The sequence below is a fragment of the Taurulus bubalis genome, assembly GCF_910589615.1.
Source record: "Taurulus bubalis genome assembly, chromosome: 1".
NCBI classification, from domain to species: domain Eukaryota; kingdom Metazoa; phylum Chordata; class Actinopteri; order Perciformes; family Cottidae; genus Taurulus; species Taurulus bubalis.
This window is the reverse complement of record NC_136589.1, coordinates 32,894,319-32,915,342: the sequence shown is the minus strand read 5'-3', so window position 1 is coordinate 32,915,342 and position 21,024 is coordinate 32,894,319. Positions and strand designations below refer to the sequence as shown.

Below are 21,024 nucleotides of genomic sequence, written 5' to 3'. Positions count from 1 at the left end.
TCTCCTCTTCAAAGCAAAACTTGTCCACCGTGCGGCCTGTGTTGAATTTTTCTGTACTTATGAACTCCTCGCAGGGGTCCTTTTGGTCCTTTTGCTCCTCGCCGCTGCCTAAGCATTTGAAAAGTGTCATGGCAAGGAAGGAGTAGAAGATCATGACAAACAGGATGTAAAAGTAAGCATTGTCGTAAGTCTCCCTGGAACTTGAGATGGTGGACACTGGACTGGTGCTGGACAGAGGACTCGCTGTGGGGCTGGATGTTGTCGTGTTGATTTGCCGTTCATTCATGTCCTTACCGGTGTCCTCCAGAATCTGATGGCATCCGGTGAGAAGAGACAGCAGGAGGGTCTGGTTCATGGGCTTCATATCAAAATGAAAGACTTAGTGGAGAGTTGTGTCAGAATCAAAGTAAACATTCGTCAGAAAAGGCACCAGGGCGACTGAGAAAGGACGACAGATGGAAAGTGTGAAGGGCAGCCACTCACCACTTTAGGAAAGGCACGCAGTGAGTCATCCACACACTCTTCACGAGGCTTGATAAGGCGGTATTTCAGAGATAAAGCATACTCCTTTTCTGTCCTATTAGATACGGCCAAACTATAGTAAAAGCAACTATCACCTCCTTTTGAGGATGAATTCTACAGAATTGTTCGTCATTTTCATCTCAAATGTATCTGAATCAGTCATACATGATATGAATACGAGTCTCCAAGCACATTCTGGCTCAAAGTATTTTCTAAAGCTCCCTTTAAACTCTATTTTTTCCTATCCTAGACCGTCCTCTTTGTACTCCTTCCTTCACTTTCAATTTGGGGTCTTGGAAGCTGCAGAGACGCTTGGATTGTTGTCAGCTCCGGTCAAGTAGTCTACTCATTTCAAAGAGCGCTGGGGTCAGAGGTTAAGTTGTCTCCAGTGTGTTGCTGCTTGACTGACACTCCGCACCAAAGCAACCCCTTTGGCTTTTTCACTCATTGTGTCTTACAAGTTGAGCACTTGCAAAAAAAAAAAAAAATGTTTTTAAAGTTTGTAGAGAGTAAAGAAAATAGTGAAATGTGATCTTGCCATGATCTTATCTGTTGACTGTGTTGGACACCAAGCATAAGCACATAAACAAATAGGCTAACACATAAATACATGCACACAAAAAAAGTATTCAAAAAACATACTAAAACCCCAAAACAACAGTCAGTGTATTCTCAAGCATGCAGACTTTATACATATTCCATGTATGGCATGGACAGCTGCATACCTGATCCCTAGACCTCCAGAAGAAAAGAAAGAAGATGAAAAAACACCAGGGAGTGATAAAAATGCACCAGTGATATCTGTAACCTTTTGAGGAGTCTGCCAACTGGGTGAACAGTGTTTTCATTTCTGTGTGGCAGTGAGAGCAATAACCCTTCTGAAACCCCGTGCAGCCATGTCAGTGACTGATGTCCTGGTGTGACTATGTGCTTAGATAATTTACAGCAGCTCTGCTTTAGTCATTAAGGGGTGTGAAGGAGGCCCTAGGGAGCAGGAATTTGTCCAAAAGGAGTGTTTATGAAAGGGGATATATTTATAAGTTAGTGCTCAAGGAGTGTGCACGAGGGGTGCAGCTCTCAGAGAAGGTATTGTCACTACCCTGCTCATCTGGATATAGATGGGAGGTGGGGAAACAGCTGGCAAGTTTAAAATGGAAAGAAAGAAGAACAATCTCTAGTTTAAATCCCAATATATCAAGAGAAAACATTTGTGAAATATTTGAATTACTTTTATTTTTACTTTCTGTAAAATTTTACTTCTTCTAAATTTAATTTCAAGGACTAAAATTATGGAGTGTAAATACTGAGGGATTTATTATTAACACCTTTATTTATTTATGTATATATGTATGTATGTGTTGGCCTCTTAAGTCTAATTTAAACACACTGGGTCTAAAATTGCAAGAATGAGTTCATTAAATATCCACCAGGTCTATATTTTTAATTAAAGATTTATTTATTTATTTTTTATTCACAAATTACCTCAGTCTTCTCAATGGTTAGTTGATTTATAGTTAATCCCATAAATGACAGTCAAAGTCACAACTTTCTACATTTGTATATAGTTTATTATAAATAGTAAATAGTGCTGTATTGTACACAAAACAAAATCATTTTACGCCAATGGAAATGGAAATCATACAAAAGAAAAAAAAATATGTATAATAAACATTGTGTAAGATTTAAGTACTTAAGCGCACTTAATACAAAACATACAGAAGAGACATAACAGTTGACCAACACTAAATAAATAAAAAATGGAACTAATGTTTGCAAGTTCCTGGTTGAAATCTAACTTAACACATGCGAAAAAAAAATACCTGTCAAACTGAATAATGTATTCACTGGCAGAGAATTTTTTTGGGCTTAATGACATCACGACTACATTTTCTATTTTTCATCTCTTGATGATTTCCCCTGATTGATCAATGCACACAACCCAAAATTAATTACATTAAAAAGAGAGAGCATATTTTTTGTCGGGTATAATCGGGGACATTTGATCTGTTTTAATTTACATCACATGAGGTATGAATGTATTGCACTTTCTTTGGGTTGCAGTGGTTTCACTATGACTCCACTCCGCCATGGATTCATGCCTTTCTGCTGGTTTTTACGGTGTAGTCACATTTTCATCTCCAGAGTCGTATAAGAGAACCGCATCGATGTGAATATTATTTTCCGAAGAAATTATGATGAAGAGATCCTTAGAATAACATCGTGGTTGAGCCCAACACATTATTATCATCCAGTCTTTTGATAACCATACTGTAAGATTACGCCTCTCCTCTATCAAGTTGGGCCCCAGAAGCACAGGGGGCTTCCCCAGTCCACCTCTCTGCCGCTTATTACAAAAATCTAATACAGAATCTTGAATGTATTTAGTCCCCTCTCCCCAGCCCTGTCTTCTTTTCCTCTTTAAGCATGGACAGCGAGCGGTGCTTGGTCCTCGGAGCGTGACGTGACGCATGGGCAAAGCGATTGCCAGGTAACAGGAGAGGCTGCGCCTTTGGTCCAAATTATTCCAGTCAAGCCCCTCCATCGCCATTACTACACCTCCACCTCAACTAGTTCCCTTGCTGAAGGAGAACACCTCAACCCCTCTCTCTTGCTGTCCTTGGGGCTGCGGAGCTTTGGCAAAGGCAGCGGGTGGGGGTGTTCTCTGGCGATGAATGTCAGACTGGCCCTGGAGGCCTCCTGTTCAGGCCGTATTGGGGGCTTCATATAATGAAAGGTACCTGAGGAGAGCAAGGAAACACAGAAGGAAGGTTGAGAAGACTCTATAAATTGTATTCAGCTTCAGCTGCTTTAAGTTCTCTGATGGTCAACACAGCAAAATGTGAAGTTAAATGAGATGTGTGATGTTGATGCGAGGAATTGTCTAAGAAGGAAGAGGTGTTTAAGAGCACATGAGAGCAGGTGAGAATGAAAATGGGGGTCCCAGGTAAAATGGCAAAACTGTAAAAACAGGTGAATGGCTTTGAGAATCTCCTTCGATATTCTTTGATCTTAATGTCGTCGCTAAAACTAGTCGGAGACTGAGGCTTCGCCTGGATCTGTGGCTCTGCTCCACTGATCAATAACAACTCAAAATCTGACCTCCAGTGGGACACATGGTTCTAATCCGGGCCTGCCAAGGGCCATAATCGCCCCCTGTTAAAGAGCCCCTTCCCCTCCTTTTATACTCACACACACACACATACATGCCTGCGCTCACATAGGCCTATACACGTAGACGCACACATTTCCCCAAACCCCCAAAAGCTACATATGGGTCTCTCCCAGGACTGGCTAAATTAATGAAATCAAGATGTTGCCACTGATGGGCCGGTCAACATGTGGTAGTGTACCTCAGATCAGCCCCCGCAACACACCGCGCTCTCCCCTCCCTCCTGTCAAACACGCTTTGGGAAGTGGCTCCTTTCATTTGGACGGCTATCTTTGTTACACAGGGGTCATTACATGGCTAGCTCCGCTACTCGGAGGGTTTGATGGGCAAGCTCATCATACAGGGTCATGAAAGGACAGTGAGTGAAAATGTGTGTGTCGGGATGGGACCTGGACATGCCTCCGCATCAGGCCACGTGAGCACTCGGATGATGGTAATGTAAACTGAGGTAACCTGGCCACTTGCTCTATGTCATACATGTAATTTTAGCACAGCGTAGGGTGATTCGAGAAGCTCGCTCATCAGAGGGGTCTGCCCAATTAACGTGGGTTGTGAGTTGAAAAATATATTCTAAATCACATAGCCAGACCCGAGGTTATAGAGGGACATAACCTCTAATCAATTATTGATCATTTAAATCCAAATATAGAAATGAAACCCCTAAATCAGTATGAAAACAACAGCTAACACCTCAGGAATGAAGTTTATTTCAAGCATACCTTGCTCTGACTGTACTGCCCATACTGATAGGATGGATGGTGGTCCATAGCGTAGGCTTGGGTGGTGTAGGAAGGTGGGCAGTAAGACTGGGTGCTCGGCAGGTTGGGCATACTGGTCAAGCCAGGTAGAGCCTCCAAACGCTGGGAACCATGACAACTGGCAGCCATGCCACCGTTAGGCTCCAGGCCTCCGGTCAGTGGGGAGAGGGCGAAGTCACTCTGGGTCTGATGTGGCACTCCTCCTGGGTTCAATAGGCCCATTACCTGAGGGAGGAAATGGAGGGAAACTTGGGGATTAGAATAGAAAATCATAAAGTAATACTTTCTTCTTTTTAAATGAAGAATACATTTTACAATGTGTTCATTCAATTCTTTGACACTTTTGTGACACTATTCAATCAACTTGTTCACTCCACTCAGGTGGCCTTAAGTGTGGGCTCTTTCCTCGTTGTACGTCTGAAATACATTATTACTGGCTTCCCTCACACATATGGTTTTCCTTTACTCTGCTTGACTGATTGGGGAGCTGAGGGTGGCTAAAGAGTTCAATAGTTTAGCCCACTAGTGGTTTCTGTTAGAATTATCCTGTCAAATGTGTGGATGTCGAGGATATTTCTTCACTTTTATTTGTCCTTATCATGACACTTGTGGGCTTCTAGCATTGTTTTGCAAATGGTATCGATAGAAAAAAAGTAGAATCTGAGACTTTGGCTGATCATAATATAAGACACATATTTAAACATCACATTTTTGAGAATGCGATGGGTTTTAAGAAGAATTCCAACAGATGTGTATGTACCCACTGATGTATTGGTTCTCTTTTCTTCACTTTCTCTTGATGCCCTAAAATCACTGTGTCCTTGTGAGGCCAGGGTGAAGAGGCCAAAGGGTACGTGGGAACAAGGGATAGGGTGTGTTTGTGTATGTGTGTGAGAGCTACCTCTCCTGCATGTGAAGTGTATTTAACAGTAGGTGTGTATGTGTGTGCACGGTCATGTGTAATATAAGCATTTTCTGCTCTGATGTCAAGGGTGTAGGGGTATCAGTGATACATCGTGAACAGCTGCACGTAGGTTTGCGTGAGAAGCAAAGTCACAAAAAAGTCTAAAAAGTAAAGTTAAAGAGCGAACAAAGGGAGAAGAAGAGTTACAGTCCATGAAGGAGAAAAATAGATCTTAAGCCAAGCAAAAAAACACAAATACGCAGACAATGAATGGAAAGAAGAGAAAACTGAAAAAATCATTCAGGCATAGAATAAGAAAAACTAAGTGATTGAAAAAGGATCTTTCCCAGCTGACAACCAGCTGGAACACACACACACACACACACACACACACACACACACACACACACACACACACACACACACACACACACACACAATACTGAAGCAACCTCAGGTGTCTTTAATGTATACAATGTACAGTTGGTCTGTCAGTGATCTGAGTTTGCACATCTGACGAACACATCAATGCAGCCTAACACCAAGCCATTATTTCTATTTCTGCTAAGGATGTGTGATATACAGTAAAAAGTCTGTCGCACACAGGGTCCCATCAAAATCTGAGTATTTATAGATGTAAGGAGCATAGATTACAGAAATTTCTAATTCGATTCAGCCACCCATAAATCTTGATGCTGCTTTAAAACAGTCAAATATGTCATTTAAGAACATTTTGTATTATTTATTGAAATGTTGAAATAATAAAATGATTGCTAATACAAATGTATATACAAATGTTTTTTTTTTCTCCCATGGTCATCGAGTGGTGTTGCGCCATATCGTCTTACAACATCACACATTAATGTGAGGTGTGTGTCTGTGAGTACATGCCTGTGTCAGAGGGCTTGTGTTTATCTACATGCTCATGTGTTCACGCACTCTGTCTGCAACTGAAACAGCAGCAGTTCCCGATGGTGTCTGTTTTGAGGTTGTTCCGGGGATTAGGTCTCAGGGGGGTGCAAATCCCGGCCGCTCGCTTGCTTGGTGAGAAAGGGTTCCTTTGGTATGCACCAGATCAGTGGTGAGACGCCAGAGACCCCGCACCACAGGGAAACCACCAGTCTGACTGAAGCTCCAAATACAGAGCTAACTGCTCAGACAACAATATCGCCTATCTAAAGTCAACCTTATCCATATCACAACTCCATAGCGCTCTAAGGTGACCATATCTGGAGTTAACTGAACCTCTGAGTCTCCTGTTGAACACAGTAGTAGATAGAGTAGCTTTCACAGACAGATTTGTAGAAAAATTAAACCGTAAAGTTTTCGAAGTGCAGAGGTCCTTCATGTATTGACTATCAATGTCATAGAATTTAATAAATTCTCATTTCCTTCCTCTTAATAAGTTAAAATCAGGGAATTAATTATATCCTCATCTGAAATAGAGAAAACTGTATTGCAATATACATTCAAACAGCTGCAATGAATACATGAATTAAAACAAATTAGCCAACAAAGTGATTCATTTGCATAAATTACACACTTTGTTACAAGGGGATAGATTACTTCATTCCAATCAATTAAGACACTGGAACATTCTGTGATTGCTATTCCAGACTGAGAAAACATTCCAGGCCTGCCGCCGACCCTTCGCAAGATGAGATGTCCATTCTGTACCGAGCTGCCCACTGAGGTTAATGCTGAAACCATCCATGAGGCCACAGCACCTTTGGCCTCTGTATTGGAGTTAAAGTCACTCGTGATCCTGTGGGTGTGTGAACTCACACCACAACTACGCAGAAGATACAGGAAGACAGCAACTAGCAGCTTTTCACACTACTTGTGTTCCAACAAATTAAGATTTTAAAACCATCAACCACTTTAAAACAGTTTTCCTCCTGTCAACTTCACTCTCCCCCGTCTCTATACTTTTATCTCTCTGAAAACAAAAATACCCAAAGAATTGTAAAGTACATGTGGCTAATTCTTGAGGAGGAAACAACAAATTATAGTCCATAACTACAGCTCATATATCAAAGCAGTCAATTATACTGAGCCACAATGCTGCCACCTACCACTCTCTGACCATACACCCTGGCAGCCACAACAAAGATCTTAATTTTTTTTTTCAACATACATACATCTTTAGGCATTCACATAGTAACAAACCTGCCTGAGGCAGTTTTTTTTATCTGTGCCTGACAGGAGTCTCTCATGGGAATTAGTACCCAGCATGCATTGCATGTGGGCCGGCCACCCTTTGTGGCGGTAAAAAGCTCGTTTTCCGCCTGTTAGTCCATCTTCTGGGCTGGTAGGGAGCCACTGATGGCCACTGATGACTGTGTAATCGACCATAATTGTCTTTTCAGTTTTGATTTGTGTCATCATCCGACGTCCATACATCCTTCCTCGTGTCTGGTCCTTTTCCCTTCCCCAAAGACGGACGTTTGCCATATTTTAAATTCATCAAACAACCCATCAGAATAAACAAAAATTAAAAGCTACCGTATTTCTTCGCCTAACAAGGTTTTCATCAATGTCACTGCAATGACACCTCATAGGTCACACACACAGCGTTTGTTTGTGTGTATCATTATTCTGTCATACGGTGCGTCTCGTAAACGCCATGAAGAACCATTAGTGCCCTGCTTCCTGGTCTGATAACATATGTGTGTGGATAGGTGTGTGTGTTTTAGACAGAATGTATGTGTATATAAGAGTATGGGCTTGTAAGGAGGTATTCATTGTGTTTCTATATGTCCATGTTGTATTGTAATAATGGATGTGGAGACAAACCTGTGGTGAGAGGCTGTTGGCGATGGTGGGGTTGACAGCGTTGGCATGTCCTGTCGGGCTCACAAAGCTGTCCGAGTACCCTGAGAAGCTGTGACGTCCAGCGGACAGGCAGTACGCAGAGCTTCCATCCTGGGAGCCAGCAGCCGAGCTTAGCCCACCCTGGTGCACGGAGGTGGGGGGCAAAGGCTGCGGTCGGTGGACGGTACTGGGCTGCTCGGATGCTGCAGAAAATACAAACATGCTACTTCAAAATCCCATTTTGGCTTAATCCAAAATACGTTTTGCTGCTGTGACGTCAAATTAAAACACATTTCTAAAGCACATATCTTCAGTATGTTTGGGTGTGTTCTGCTGAACTCACCTTGAGCTAAAGAAGTGGGAGTGTAGGGGCTGTCTGACAGCTGATAGGATTGCAGGCCAGACATAGCTGAGGGAGGGAAACCCCCGGGGATAAGGTGGTTAAACGCCATCAGCTGATTGGCTCCTGCCTGCTTCCTCCACCGGGCTCTTCTGTTGCTGAACCACACCTGAGAGAAGAGTGTTTGATGTTTATTCATGTGTTCACCCAAAATAATAGTGTTGATAAATTCACTGTGTGTGTGTGTGTGTGTGTGGGAGGCCTCTCTGACCCATTACAGGGAGCTGAACTGATAGAGATCTTAACATCTGGAGTGTGCAGTAAAACCACAGACATCTTTGTGTGCTACTGCAAGTCAATGGGTTCAGAGGGTAACAGTTAAAGCCAATATTAGCACATTATCTAAATCAGACATCTATTTTGGGATCTCAACACATAGCCCTTTTTATACAATGTCTGACTAAAATAGTGAGCCGTCTTCATACACAGTGGTTGCTGTGTTTCTGTGTTTCTGTGTCTGTACATGTGGAGAAAGGGATCAGGCGGGGTGGGGTCGAGGGTGTTGTGGGGTCTAATGGCTGTAAGGAATGTGTGGCAACGGCCCACGGCAATTGAACGCCCAAAAGACACATACCATGACAGATCGACATACTACTCTGCTGTCAAGATTAGGTCTCGGGAACTTTTGAGTTTGAAGAGGGGCGTCTGTGCATGTATCTAACCTGAACTCGAGCCTCCGTCAGTTTGGCCCGCTGAGCCAGCTCCTCCCGCGTGTAGATGTCGGGATAGTGCGTGCGTTCGAAGGCCCTCTCCAGCTCCTCCAGCTGCTCCGCTGTGAAGGTGGTGCGACTGCGCCGCTGCTTCCTCTTCAGAGGCAGGCCAGGCTCTGAGTCCACGTCGGAGCCCTCGTCTGAGTGACTGGCTAGAATTGCAAAACAAACAGTCTGTTACTTCGACATTCAGGGGACTCGGGCTCACCATAGAATACAATTTTGGGGTAAATACTAAGCTGGGATGGATTTGAGACAATGGGCGCTGAGTACAACACATGGTACAGAGCAAAGTTAGATTGTGTCCTCCTGCTCCCTTAAACTCCTCAGCGGTTCCTGAGGGGATCAAAAGCCAGAAGCTGCTTGAACATGGATTAGTGAGGACTAGATCTCTCTGGGGCATCTATTCCCTGGGACAGTGTGTCTCTCCCAGTCTTAGCCATGCTGTGCGCTATGACGATAGGGTCCCATAGTAAAGCGCAGGGCGCCTTTTGCAGGTGCTTCTTAATCTGTTTGTTCAGTTGAAGGCCGGAGAGAGCGACTGGGTAACTGTGAGACAGGCATTGGGATCTAATTCAGCAGAAGAAGGGAATCAATGAAGGCTTGAGACTCGAGACAGAGGACTATTGCTGCCTTTCGGGGGGAGGTTACCCATCTATTAAATAATGATTAGGCTCCGCAAACTAGCGTGACAGCCTGCCATTGTCCGCCATTACATGTCTGCAATCCCCCATCTCTTTCTCAGTCATACGCACACTCACAAACATGCATCTGCTGCGTCTCGGCTATGGGCTTTCACTCTGTGAACGCAGTCTATGACAATGCGGCAAACACAGATGGACACAAGACAGAGAGAGTTGGAATCCACTCCCAAATCCACCCCAGAGGGACCTCTTAAACCTCATGAGGAAGGTTCACTGCACTTTTTTGAAACTCATACTATGCAGCCAACACCTAAACTGAGGGAGAAAAAAATAAGAGACTTTAAAAGCAGACAGACAGGTGTAAGCAACAAAAAGGCTTCAGCAGAGGACTGAAGCTCGTCTGTTTCCCCAGACTGCTCATTCTCTCTCTCTGCCCTACAGATCCAAAGCTTTAATTAAAAAGTGCCAAGTCAGACATGAGGGGGGTAGCAGGGATCTCCCCTTGCCTCTGGAGCCGCTGGAGCCAAGCAGGAAATGTTTGTGCTGGTTGCCAGTGTGTGTCTGACCAGGCATTACACACGGATTTGCTCCCTGGGAATGCTGCTGTGCTCCAGGCCGCCAGCACACAAGATTCTGATGCTGAGAAGAGCTCTTTATTACATTCGAACCAAGGGCGCCACGCTGGCATCAAGTCTCACAGAGGATTGGCTGGATGCGTAGATACTCTTGGAACATGCACTGTGAGTTGGGATGTGGTTTCTTTAGGTAATGATGTGGCCCGAGACCAGTTGGATCACATTTTAAAGTGCAACAGGCGTAAGGAGAAGGCCACACAGCATGACAACTTGATACTTTTCCTGTAAGCACATTTTTACACATCAATATTGTTCGCATTAGTAAGTCATACTTTCATTTATCAGCACGTAAAAAACACTAAGGCAGAAGTCCTAAAACAAACAGCAAGCAAAGTAACACGCAATGCCATTACCATTTTAATGATGAAGGAACAGAGAAAGAAAGAACGGAGAACCAATGATGGCGCAGAAACGAAAAGATTCCTGAGGGAGGGAAGGAGAGCTCATAAAACTCAGAGGAGAAAACTCCCCATTGGCACTGTAACTCATGTTAAGTGCAGGGTGGGGGTGGATCTCTCCTCCTTTGCCCCCTTTATTTCTGTCTTTCCCTCTCTTTTTCCCCTCCCTGTTTTTATTATTAGTAACTACAGAGAAAACACTCCGTCACAGACTCTCCCTTAATGGCAAATGACATTGTTGCCTTTGTCATCCTCTGGCTTGCACTTTCTCTTTTGCTCTCTTCCTCTCTCACTCGCTGTCTTTTTTTTTTTTGGAAGTGATGAAGCCAAGCCTTTGTATCTTAGCAGGGAAAAGCCTGTGGCAGGCCTCTGTTGGACCGATTACCACGCTCCATCTGTAGGAGCCATCAGGGACGCCCGGGCCCGCATTCAGGGGTCTGTCACCTGCCCAGCAGGGGAGTCCGGGCCAAAGAGGGGGGGCTATAGGGTGAGATGGGGGCTGTAAGGCCAGGGGCTGAGTGGGGGAATGAAGCGTGGGAGGGAGAAGGGGGTGGGGGGCACAAAAGGGTCCAGAGAAGGGCCACTGGGGGCTGTGGAGGGGCACAGCAGGGGAGCACCCCTTCATCCCCTCCCTCCACGGCCTGAGGGGCACAGAGCTGGGGGGATGGGGGAGTTGAAGAGGTTGACACGGAGAGGAGATGTGAGGACGAAGGCACCTGACGAAGATGCTGGGGGTGTTGGGTGCCAAGCTAAGGAGAATGGGGGTGCTGGTCATTCCTAAAAGCAAACCTGTCCTTTCCATCTCATACATTCACTTCACTTCTCTCTTTCTGTGCGCTCACCCGTCGCTGCATCCACATCTCTGACATCTTCAAACAGGGCTCTTATGCTGCTGTGGATTGATGTTAAGGCAAGCTGATGCAGAATCGGACTCAGAAAGGGTTGTTCCCACACATTCCCCGCGACAAATGGCAGAAGAGGATACCAAAACACACAAAGGGAGGCCTCGACCTCCTTACTTAAACACCCAAATCAAATTTTACGCTGCAGCTAAAGCACTAGGGAGCTGAAAATACTCCAAAGCTGCTCACAGTTTGGCCGTGGCCCTGACAAGAATCTTAATAGAAAGATAGATTATTATCCCTCAAGCGGAAATTGGGGCTGCTGGAGAGTTATCCATAAAACAGACGTTTCAAAACAAAGAAAGGTGTAGACTAATAACAAGCTAGTTTAGATAACGTAGTTTAAAGTAATGGAATTATATAACATAGTTTGAAGGGGATATCACAGTTTAGGGGAGCGGAGTCTTCAACAAGTGAATTCAACAGGTTTCTTTCCCTGATCAGAGACTCTTCAATTAAATTAAACAAGTGTTTTTACAAGTGTCTATGTGTACACAAACACAATGTACACACACTCAAAGACCAGCAGGAAAAGGACAGCGCTATACAGACTAACCACGCGGGGAAAACAGAACCATGTATTGATCAAGAGAGGAGACTGACAGGCAGGGAAGACAAACTCCACAGGGTCACAGATGTGAATGTCCAGTCCCATTAGCTTCACCTGCCCTGACAGTACTGCCTCGAACAGGCCGGAAAAAAAACAAGTGAAGATTCCAACTGCGAGGATAAAGACTGCTCTTGTTTACTGCGTAGTCTACATCAGCCAAGATTTGCCTTGCCAAGCATTCACCCCCCCTCCCATGCGTTCAAGTGACGTTAATATGAAGAGGCGTGCACAGACACACACATCCATGTCAATGCCCGCAAAATTCGTAACTTGAAATAGCAAAACGTGAATGGGGGTAAAAAGAGTGACAGAAAGTACAGGACAGAGAATTGCAATAGGTATTAGGAAGGAAGGGAAAGATGCGAAAAATTAGAAGAGAAGAGGAAGGGTGAAAGGAAAGGAAAGGGATGCCTCAGTGAGAAAGAGAAAGCGAAGCGGAGCATATGGGGCAGTTTATAGCCTTGTCTTGGTAGGGGCTGGCTAGCCCTTCCTCCAGGGGCTGTTAATAGAGAAGGTAATTGAGCTGGTGACATGTGTTCGCAACACAAAACAAAGGGCAGAAGAGACAAATGAACTAGTTATTTGCCCAGGGAAGTAGATCTGGCCCTTTCAGGCCACAGAGCATAGTACGAGTGGGCCACTGAATAAAATAGTGGCATGCTACATAGAGCCAGATCGAGCAGATGCATTGGAGGAAAAGAATAGTTAACTGACAGCTTATGGGCTCAGCTGGGGTTAACAGTTAAGGGAAAAATGGGAGTGAGTGGGCTGCTCACTTGACTTGCTAAAGAGCCCCCAGGATCCCGCAGCTGCCTGGGAAAAGAGAAGGGGGGGTGCAGATATAGAGAAAGAGGGCCAGAGATGGTGATGGGATGGACAGAAAAAAATGAAGTGAATAAACGCAGGAGGTTGGCACTTAACGGACAAAGAAAGAGCTGGCGATATGACTTTGAAAGATGTATCTCTGTCTAATATTGGTCAGGTGACAAAAACCACAAATGGTCCTTCATGGCTATTATGTGTGCCCAGTGTGCGGTGGTTATTATTTAGTTCCACCGGGGTGCAGTTAGGTGACAGTTTCACGGTGGCATGTCCACCCTCGGGGCATGGACAAAGCAACGGCACAGAACCCACGCGGGGACAAAGCAACAGGCCAGTCTGCCGCACGTTCCAGTCAAACGGACACTAACCAGCAGAGCTCCACCTCAGCCCGGCATCGTTCAGGCCAGACAGACAAGCCGGCCAATTACCTCGCTCAGAATGACCAGCATACTCTCTAAAAACTGCAACGCCTGTACGTGAATTCACTCGTCAGAAATAAGCATATACGTCTTAAAGTGGAGGTTACTGGAAACACTGATTCGCTGATCTGAGTTTAGGGAGTCTGTCAATTGTCATCTTTTCCCAAACATTATTGTAACCTCCCTTTCCTGGGGCTTGATAGTTTTAACAGTCAAGTGACCCGAGGTTAGCCCCTGACCTCTTCACAGCTACTGCGGTAAAGACGGCCTCGCCACTGAACGTGCAACAAAACTTCACACACTCAACAGAGAGAAAAGCCATCCTCACATTCCACGCTTTCCTTTTATACCTTACAGTCACTCATTAAATGTGTATTTCTATTGGTCATTTGAGCTTGTAGTGCACATGTTCTACTTCATTTGTCGCTTTAATGCCTGCGTTTGGACAAATGTAGGAAATACATTTTGGACCTTATAACATGTATTTTTGAAATATCTTATGTCCTACATTTCTGTTATTTTTTTTTTGTAGGTTTCTTTGTTCAGAGAGGGGAAAAAAGACATTAATCAAAACAGAAACAGGGCTGTGCTGGCGTGTCCATAATGTGCAATGTGCTGGACGAAACAGCTCCACAAAAAGTGAGGCTAAACAAAGTTAAGTGATTGACAACGCTGTCTGGCTTTACTCAATTAACTATCCTATTGTGCTCCTCTTTGCAGAGTCCCCTCGCCCCCGACCCTTTTCTCCTCACACTCCTTTATCCTCCCCATCACAGAGTTTTGCTTGGCTAATACTTCCAAGGAAATAGAGAGCTCTTTTTCTACTGGGGCTCCTCTCCTTGACCTTCCATTGCTCACTGCTTCTCTTTCAGTCACTTCACAGTGTCTCTGGGGTTAGTGGAGAGAATGTGGAGAGTACATCAGCGGCGAGGGGCCGGCTCAGGGCAGGACCCCGGCCCATTACTTCAAAGTTGGCCTGCATTCATTAATTGTCCTTTGAATTAATATTGGAGGATCACAATGCGGGTGCCAATAGAGAAAGAGGCTTTAATGAAGCATAGAGTCTGCATTCAGTTGCAGATCAGCCAGTGTGGATTTTGTCTCTTGCCTTTTGAATCATGCCAACACAGAACGTGAAAGTGTTGAGTATTTATATTTGAGAAGGGTGACAGAGAAGGGGCTGTGAGCTATCTATCTGTCTATCTGTCTATCAAGGGAAGAAATATATGTGGTGAATTTTGGTTGTTTTTTCACTTAACACTCCACTAAGCTAAACTGGCATTATAACACAGGACACTATTAACACACTATTAACACAGGAAGAAAACATAGCATGAGGCGCAAATATAACTCCATTATATTCTCCATTATCCAGCTCTGAGAGGAAAATGGAGACGTGGCTGTAGCAAACATTCCTCTGGTTACATTGAGGCCTTCTGTCTCCTCTAAACCTCCAATCTTGAGCTCAATTCACCGTGGAAATGCAAGGACCCCTAACAAGTCACAAGTTGAAGAAATCCAACATCTATCTATGTTTACAGTTGTCGGTTATTGCCGTGCTGCTCGGTTGGTTTTGCTCCCTGCGCGTGAAATGTATCGGTGTGTATCCTTAGATGTCTGATGGGAATATAAATTATGAAACTTTAAAAATTGGATTAGATGGCTTGCATGTGGCAGCTGCAAGTGGAAGTTTGCCGCCGTCATCATTTTTCCCCCTCGGAATATATTACCAACAAGTTTGAACCACTTTAAAATATGGTAAACTCTCAAACACAAATATGATCTTTCTGCTCTCCTATTACTCCCTAAATTTCCCTAACCCTAAATCCATGCCAAAGTCACGGGGAGCCAGTAACCCAGTTTATTTACACAAACAAAGTCCTACTCAGCTCCTTTGACAAAAGCAGCTAAATCTTTCATGTTTTGTCAGCACTTGATTCCTCCTGTCCCTCTGGCTATTTGCCTGCCTGCGGACAATAGAGGCAGGAGAATGGCAGCAGATTGTTGGAATGCACCTCAATGAAACCAATTATTACATGTTGACTGCGTTCACCATGGCAGATTTGAAAGAACTGGGCTCATTCAATTTGGCACCGCAGGATTCCCTTTAAAGAAAAGTTATCCCTTTGACTGTTTGTATTTCTGAGCTTTCTTTTTCTTCTTCTTCTTCTTTCTCCCTTTTACCCCCACTGCCATAAATGGATCCTGTGAGAGTAGCTACTCCTCTTTCATGACTTTGGTTACTTTAATTAGTTAAATGAGGCTAAAGTGCTAGCAATAATAAATAGAGGAAAGGATGCTATCTATTAATTCAGTACCACTCATGGCAACAACAAACAAAACAAAATATTGGCACTGTTGCATCATTCAATCTTCAGATTAAAAGTATCAGAGATACACAGAGTCCTGCAAATGTGGTACATGTCAGAAATAATTCTTCTCAAGCTTGCAGCTCAACCATGCATGCTGTTTAAATTCTCTACACAGGAGTAAATTCCACCTCCATAACTCAACAGCTAAAGGAGTAGTAAACAACTTAGCATCAGATTCATCCCAGCAAGCATCCTTTTCCCACAATGTTCCAGCCTGCTAATGCCATGCAGACCTGGGGCTGCCCATATACTTTATCCCACAAACCTTAGCAGTCCTTTTCCCAGACAAATAAATCTAAATGAGTCAGCTTTGATCTTAGCACTTAAGGAAAGACAACAATAGTGGTCGAGGAGAAAGGGGCAGAGAGCAACAGGCCTCTCTCCACTACAACAATAGCCTCTGCAAACACCTACTTAATCAATATTTGGCCAGAAGACACTCTCTCAGTCCCCAAACCACCCTTTTCACATTCTAATGAAGAGCTCTAAAAGAGAAAAACAACAACTACTTCCACAAAGAGACACAAGAATGAAATAGTGCTGCTCTGTATATCAATGGGGGAAAGTGCCTCAGAGCTGTTTGCATGTAGGATGTCACCTATTTGATGTAAAATGGCTAATGTTATTTGTTTTCTTTATAAAAATTCATAGCAGCCTTAAAGTATTAATACAAAAAATATCAAAATGTTTACTTTTTTCCTCATGTTTTCTGAGGGTCCAGTCAAACACACTCAGGGTTTAGCTTTTTGAACAAATAAAAAATTAATTTAAAAAGGGTCAACAAAAGTGCAAAGCAGATTAATGTAAGAAATAGGATGCATCCAAATTATCGATTGCATGTAATCTGATTATTCATTCAAATTGCGTGTTTGTTTTGGCAGTAGTGAGTTTGAAAAGTTAGAGAAGTCCACTGCCTGATCCGGGAGATGTGTCTCCCTGAAAGAAGCAGAGGGAAGTGCCCACAGATACCGCTTGAATGTGTGCGCCCTGGGCGGAAAGGAAAGGGGCGGACTTTGTCTCAGATGAAAGTAGAGAGAAATAAAAGGTTTGGATTTAATCTAGTGGGGAGAAGGGTTTCCCCGCGCTCACTGGTTGAAGGCGTCACGCTCACTGCGCAAAGACTGTGACAAAAGCTCCGTGCGCAAAAGTAACGGCACCGTTCAATCTGACGTGAATTCACACATCGCATGGCAAACGAGCGTTTTGGCTGCAAGTGCGTCAGTGTCATGCGTATTTTTTTATTCGTTATCATACGTTACAATGGAACAATTAAACAAAATCTAAACGAACCTACAACAAGTGGTACCATGAATGAATCTGCGCGTCACTCCGTGCTATTGCCACAACACTTGCAACTGTTTCTAGATGTAGTCATCAATAATTAACTACAGGCTGTGGTATGTCTCCAACAGCAACCTTTCCTTTTGCGGCAACACTCATCAGAGCCCAACAGGTCGTAAATCAACAGGTGTTTGCTTAAAGTCGGCGCTGTTTTCCCCTAATTTTTTTTTCTCAATGAAAAACTGATATCAGTGGGGAAAAGCCCCCAGAATTGGCAGATTTTTTTGACCAGTCTATAAACCAGGTCGCACCGGGCCTATTGGTGTCCCTGAATAATTCATCGCTCATTGCGGGTTCATAATGTCTTCTCCCGGCCTTTTGTCAGCGCAGTTTTTTCTCCCTTTCTTCCCCATTTTGAAAGGACCTGGCGTCTTTTTATACACCACTGAGCCGCTCACTGGAGTTTGGCTTTTGTGCTCGTCAAACTGAGGTGTGAGTCTCAATGGACTCTCTCTGCTTTGTCCCCTGAAGTTCATCCTCAAGTGTCCGATTGTGTGTACAAAAAAAAAAGTTTCTCAGGCTTGGAAGTTAGACAAATGTTTGATTATCCACTTAGAAAAAAAAAACTCTGCACATTTGTTCAATCTCAGAAGCCTAAACGCATGCGTAAACACCTGGAACTTTAATGTATTTAACGCGTTTGTGCAGGTTAACAAAAAAACAGTTGGCTATAATACATTCCATATCTATAAATCGCATTTAAATACGTTGTCAATTATTTTGTATTGTTATTATTTTAATTATTGTTGTTAGTTGTCTGTGTATAAACTGACAAGCAAAACGCAAACCATCCACATCACCGTTCTCGTTCATTGAGTTTGTCCCATTTCTTTTTAAAGCATAAGCAAGACGTCCCTTTTATAAAGTTATAATGCTGCACTTACATCGATCTCCCAGGATGCCATCGATACTGTGTTTTGTCCGTGGTTCGTTTTCCTCCATCTCCCTCTTCACCACATCGTCATCCTCCTCTTCATCATCACCAGCTCCGCCGAATTTAGACCGCATGATGCGACTGATGGCGCTCACTTCGAAAAAACGATGACATTTTTTTTGTTTTTGTTACACAAGACAACAAAGGATGTCCTGCATGCAAACAATATTTAAAAAGTGCTTTTGTGGTCTAAGTTCAGACATTGTAGTCTAGTTAATTAATATGGTATTAACGTTGTTTTTTCTTCATGAAAGTTAAGAGGAAAAATATGTTGTATTTCCTGTAGCTGCAGAAACTATCGCCTACCTGAGGGAACGTTGTTCCGGTCGCAGACCCCATCTTTCAGTAATTTGTCCCTAATTTCCCAACTGAACATGCCCGGGTTTTCTCTCTTGTACTCTTCGATTTTCTTGTCCACCTCTGGAGAAGAGGTTTGCTGAGGAAGGAGGGAAGACAAGTGTCATTTATTTAGTAATAAAAAAAATAGGTTCAAGGTTTACAGGCAAGACAAAAAGAGTTGAATTATTTGCCACATTTAAGAATGTGGATGGAGTTGTGACACAATAATTCAGAGTAGAGGATTTTAAAATCAAACTTGTTCAAGTTGAAATATGTCTACAAATAACTGTTTCACAAAGGTCTCGTTAAAAACTCCATTACCTTTTTTTATTTTTCATTATGGCTTTTATGTTTTATTATTTAGCCTCTGCGTGCGCTTTTAAAATATGATTTTCCGAGTGAAAACCTGGAATTGAAATCCCATAATATCAAATGGCTCTTCTCTAAAAAAAAATAATTCCGAATTTCCAATAACTTTCTTCACATTTTTAGTTGTATGTGAAGTCACAAAAGCACCCCGTCCTCCTCCCGTATCCCTCACCTTTGGCTTGCTGCCTCCGATGGCCCCCGGCCGGATGGAGCCGGTCTCCTGGTACCGGCATAGGATTTTGGAGACGCAGCCGTGGGACACGCGCAGCTGGCGGGAGATGACACACGGCCGGACACCGTGATGTGCCATCTCCACAATTTTATGTCGGATGTGGTTGGGGAGAGGTCTGCCGTTTATGAAGACGCCACCGAGCTGGTTGACCCGACCCTGTCCTAACGGAGTGGAGACTGCACGGCCGTGCGTGGGATGCAGTTAGTTGGGGAGTTTATAACGTGTAAATAAATGTGTGTTTTGTTCAGGGACTAGTTCAGTTTTAGTGGTGAGAAACTTTCAAGCTGACCCTATTATACCTGTTGGATATCGTCCACGAGCAGTAACACTTTTAAAGTGCCATCAAATATAGAAAATCATCTTAGAGGCCGTATATTAAATTACATTTTCCTAAAATAAATATAAATGTATTGCAATGTGTGGCATGAGAAAATAAAATAATTTATATTCCAACAATTATCAGTCATGTCTCTCCCAATTAATGTGATACATTCAGACGTGATACGACTTTAAAAACAATAAATAATAGCATGAATAAAAACTTCATAAACAATTGATTAAATTTAAACAACAAAAAAGGCACGTCGTGTTTAAACTGGAAACATCGACTTAACCCGGGATAGTTGGTTATGTTTTTTTTTTCCAACAGACAATTAGGCTTACACTCTTAAAACAATAATATTAAACAAGATGTTAATACTACATTTTTTTTTACAGGTTTAAAGCTTTTCAGAACTCGAGTTTGTCAACTTTGCTGAAGTTATCGAAAAGTTGCATTTTCTTCAGCAACTGGTGGCAGTCTCTTACCTTCCAGAGAGTATCCTGCCCGCGGGTAGTTCTGGTGAGGAGTCGGTCTCATCATTCTCGGTAAACCTCCTGCAAGCGCTGTCATGGTTCCTGACTCTGTCAGGTAACAGTTTAAACGAAGCTGCCTTTGTTTGTCCCTTTTAATCCCGCAAAATATACCCTTTTGTCAGTTGTAATAGGTCGTCTTCTCTGCAGCCGGCGTTTCCTTGAGCTACAGGTTGAGTCGACAGGAGAACCACCCCTCAGAAATGTTGTGGACTGGTATCCAGTGGCAGATGTGGGCCGAGGTGAGAGTTTAAATCAAAGAGCAGGTCGCTAACAGTCCTGCGAGGATTGAGAGGATGGATGCAAGTCAAACATTTTATCTGTACTCGCTGTCCCCTCTGACTCCGCGCTACGCCTCCTGATTGGTCAGAGACCCGGACGTTCGGAGGCCGGGGGAGCGCTGTGATTGGACAGCTGGGACTCCCTTCAGTCTGGATTGACCCCACGAGGTTAGTTTGTGTTGTCACACGCTTCTGCTGCTGCGCACGACATTTTTTACAAAGTGAAACTTTGACTAATACCAATAAAATAACTATTATATTATATATACATATACATAATTTTATAGGTCCCCGCCTGTGCTGGAATGTTCATTTTGCTCCTCATTGTAGGCTATAGCCTCGGTATCTGCACACTGTTGGGCGTATTGGAAGAAAGTTTAGCGATGAACGAAGCTGGACCAGTAAAGACAACAGTGCATGTTGATTGTTTTTGTATTTAAAAAAAAACCGCAGTAGAAAATACAAGATCAATATTGTATACAAATGTTCTTATCGCCTTCTGCATGTTTGAACATTGACCAAGAAGCACTCAATCTTGCATATTATTATTTCCCTAATCAAACATATTAAGAAAAAGTAATTATTGTTATTAGCATT

General features: G+C 43.4%; 1 protein-coding gene across 1 annotated transcript; it reads right to left on the bottom strand.

The window, feature by feature from the left end:
- Positions 1 to 3,173: 3,173 nt before the first annotated feature.
- pax3a (paired box 3a) lies at positions 3,174 to 20,186 on the bottom strand (the record flags this gene model as incomplete). The annotated part of the gene is made up of 9 exons (XM_079217803.1): positions 3,174 to 3,260; positions 4,411 to 4,674; positions 8,150 to 8,370; positions 8,511 to 8,676; positions 9,230 to 9,429; positions 18,305 to 18,448; positions 18,661 to 18,790; positions 19,235 to 19,470; positions 20,102 to 20,186. The coding sequence occupies 9 exons, from the start codon at positions 20,184 to 20,186 to the stop codon at positions 3,243 to 3,245; spliced, it is 1,464 nt and encodes a 487-aa protein (XP_079073929.1). The 3' UTR covers positions 3,174 to 3,242.
- Positions 20,187 to 21,024: the final 838 nt, after the last annotated feature.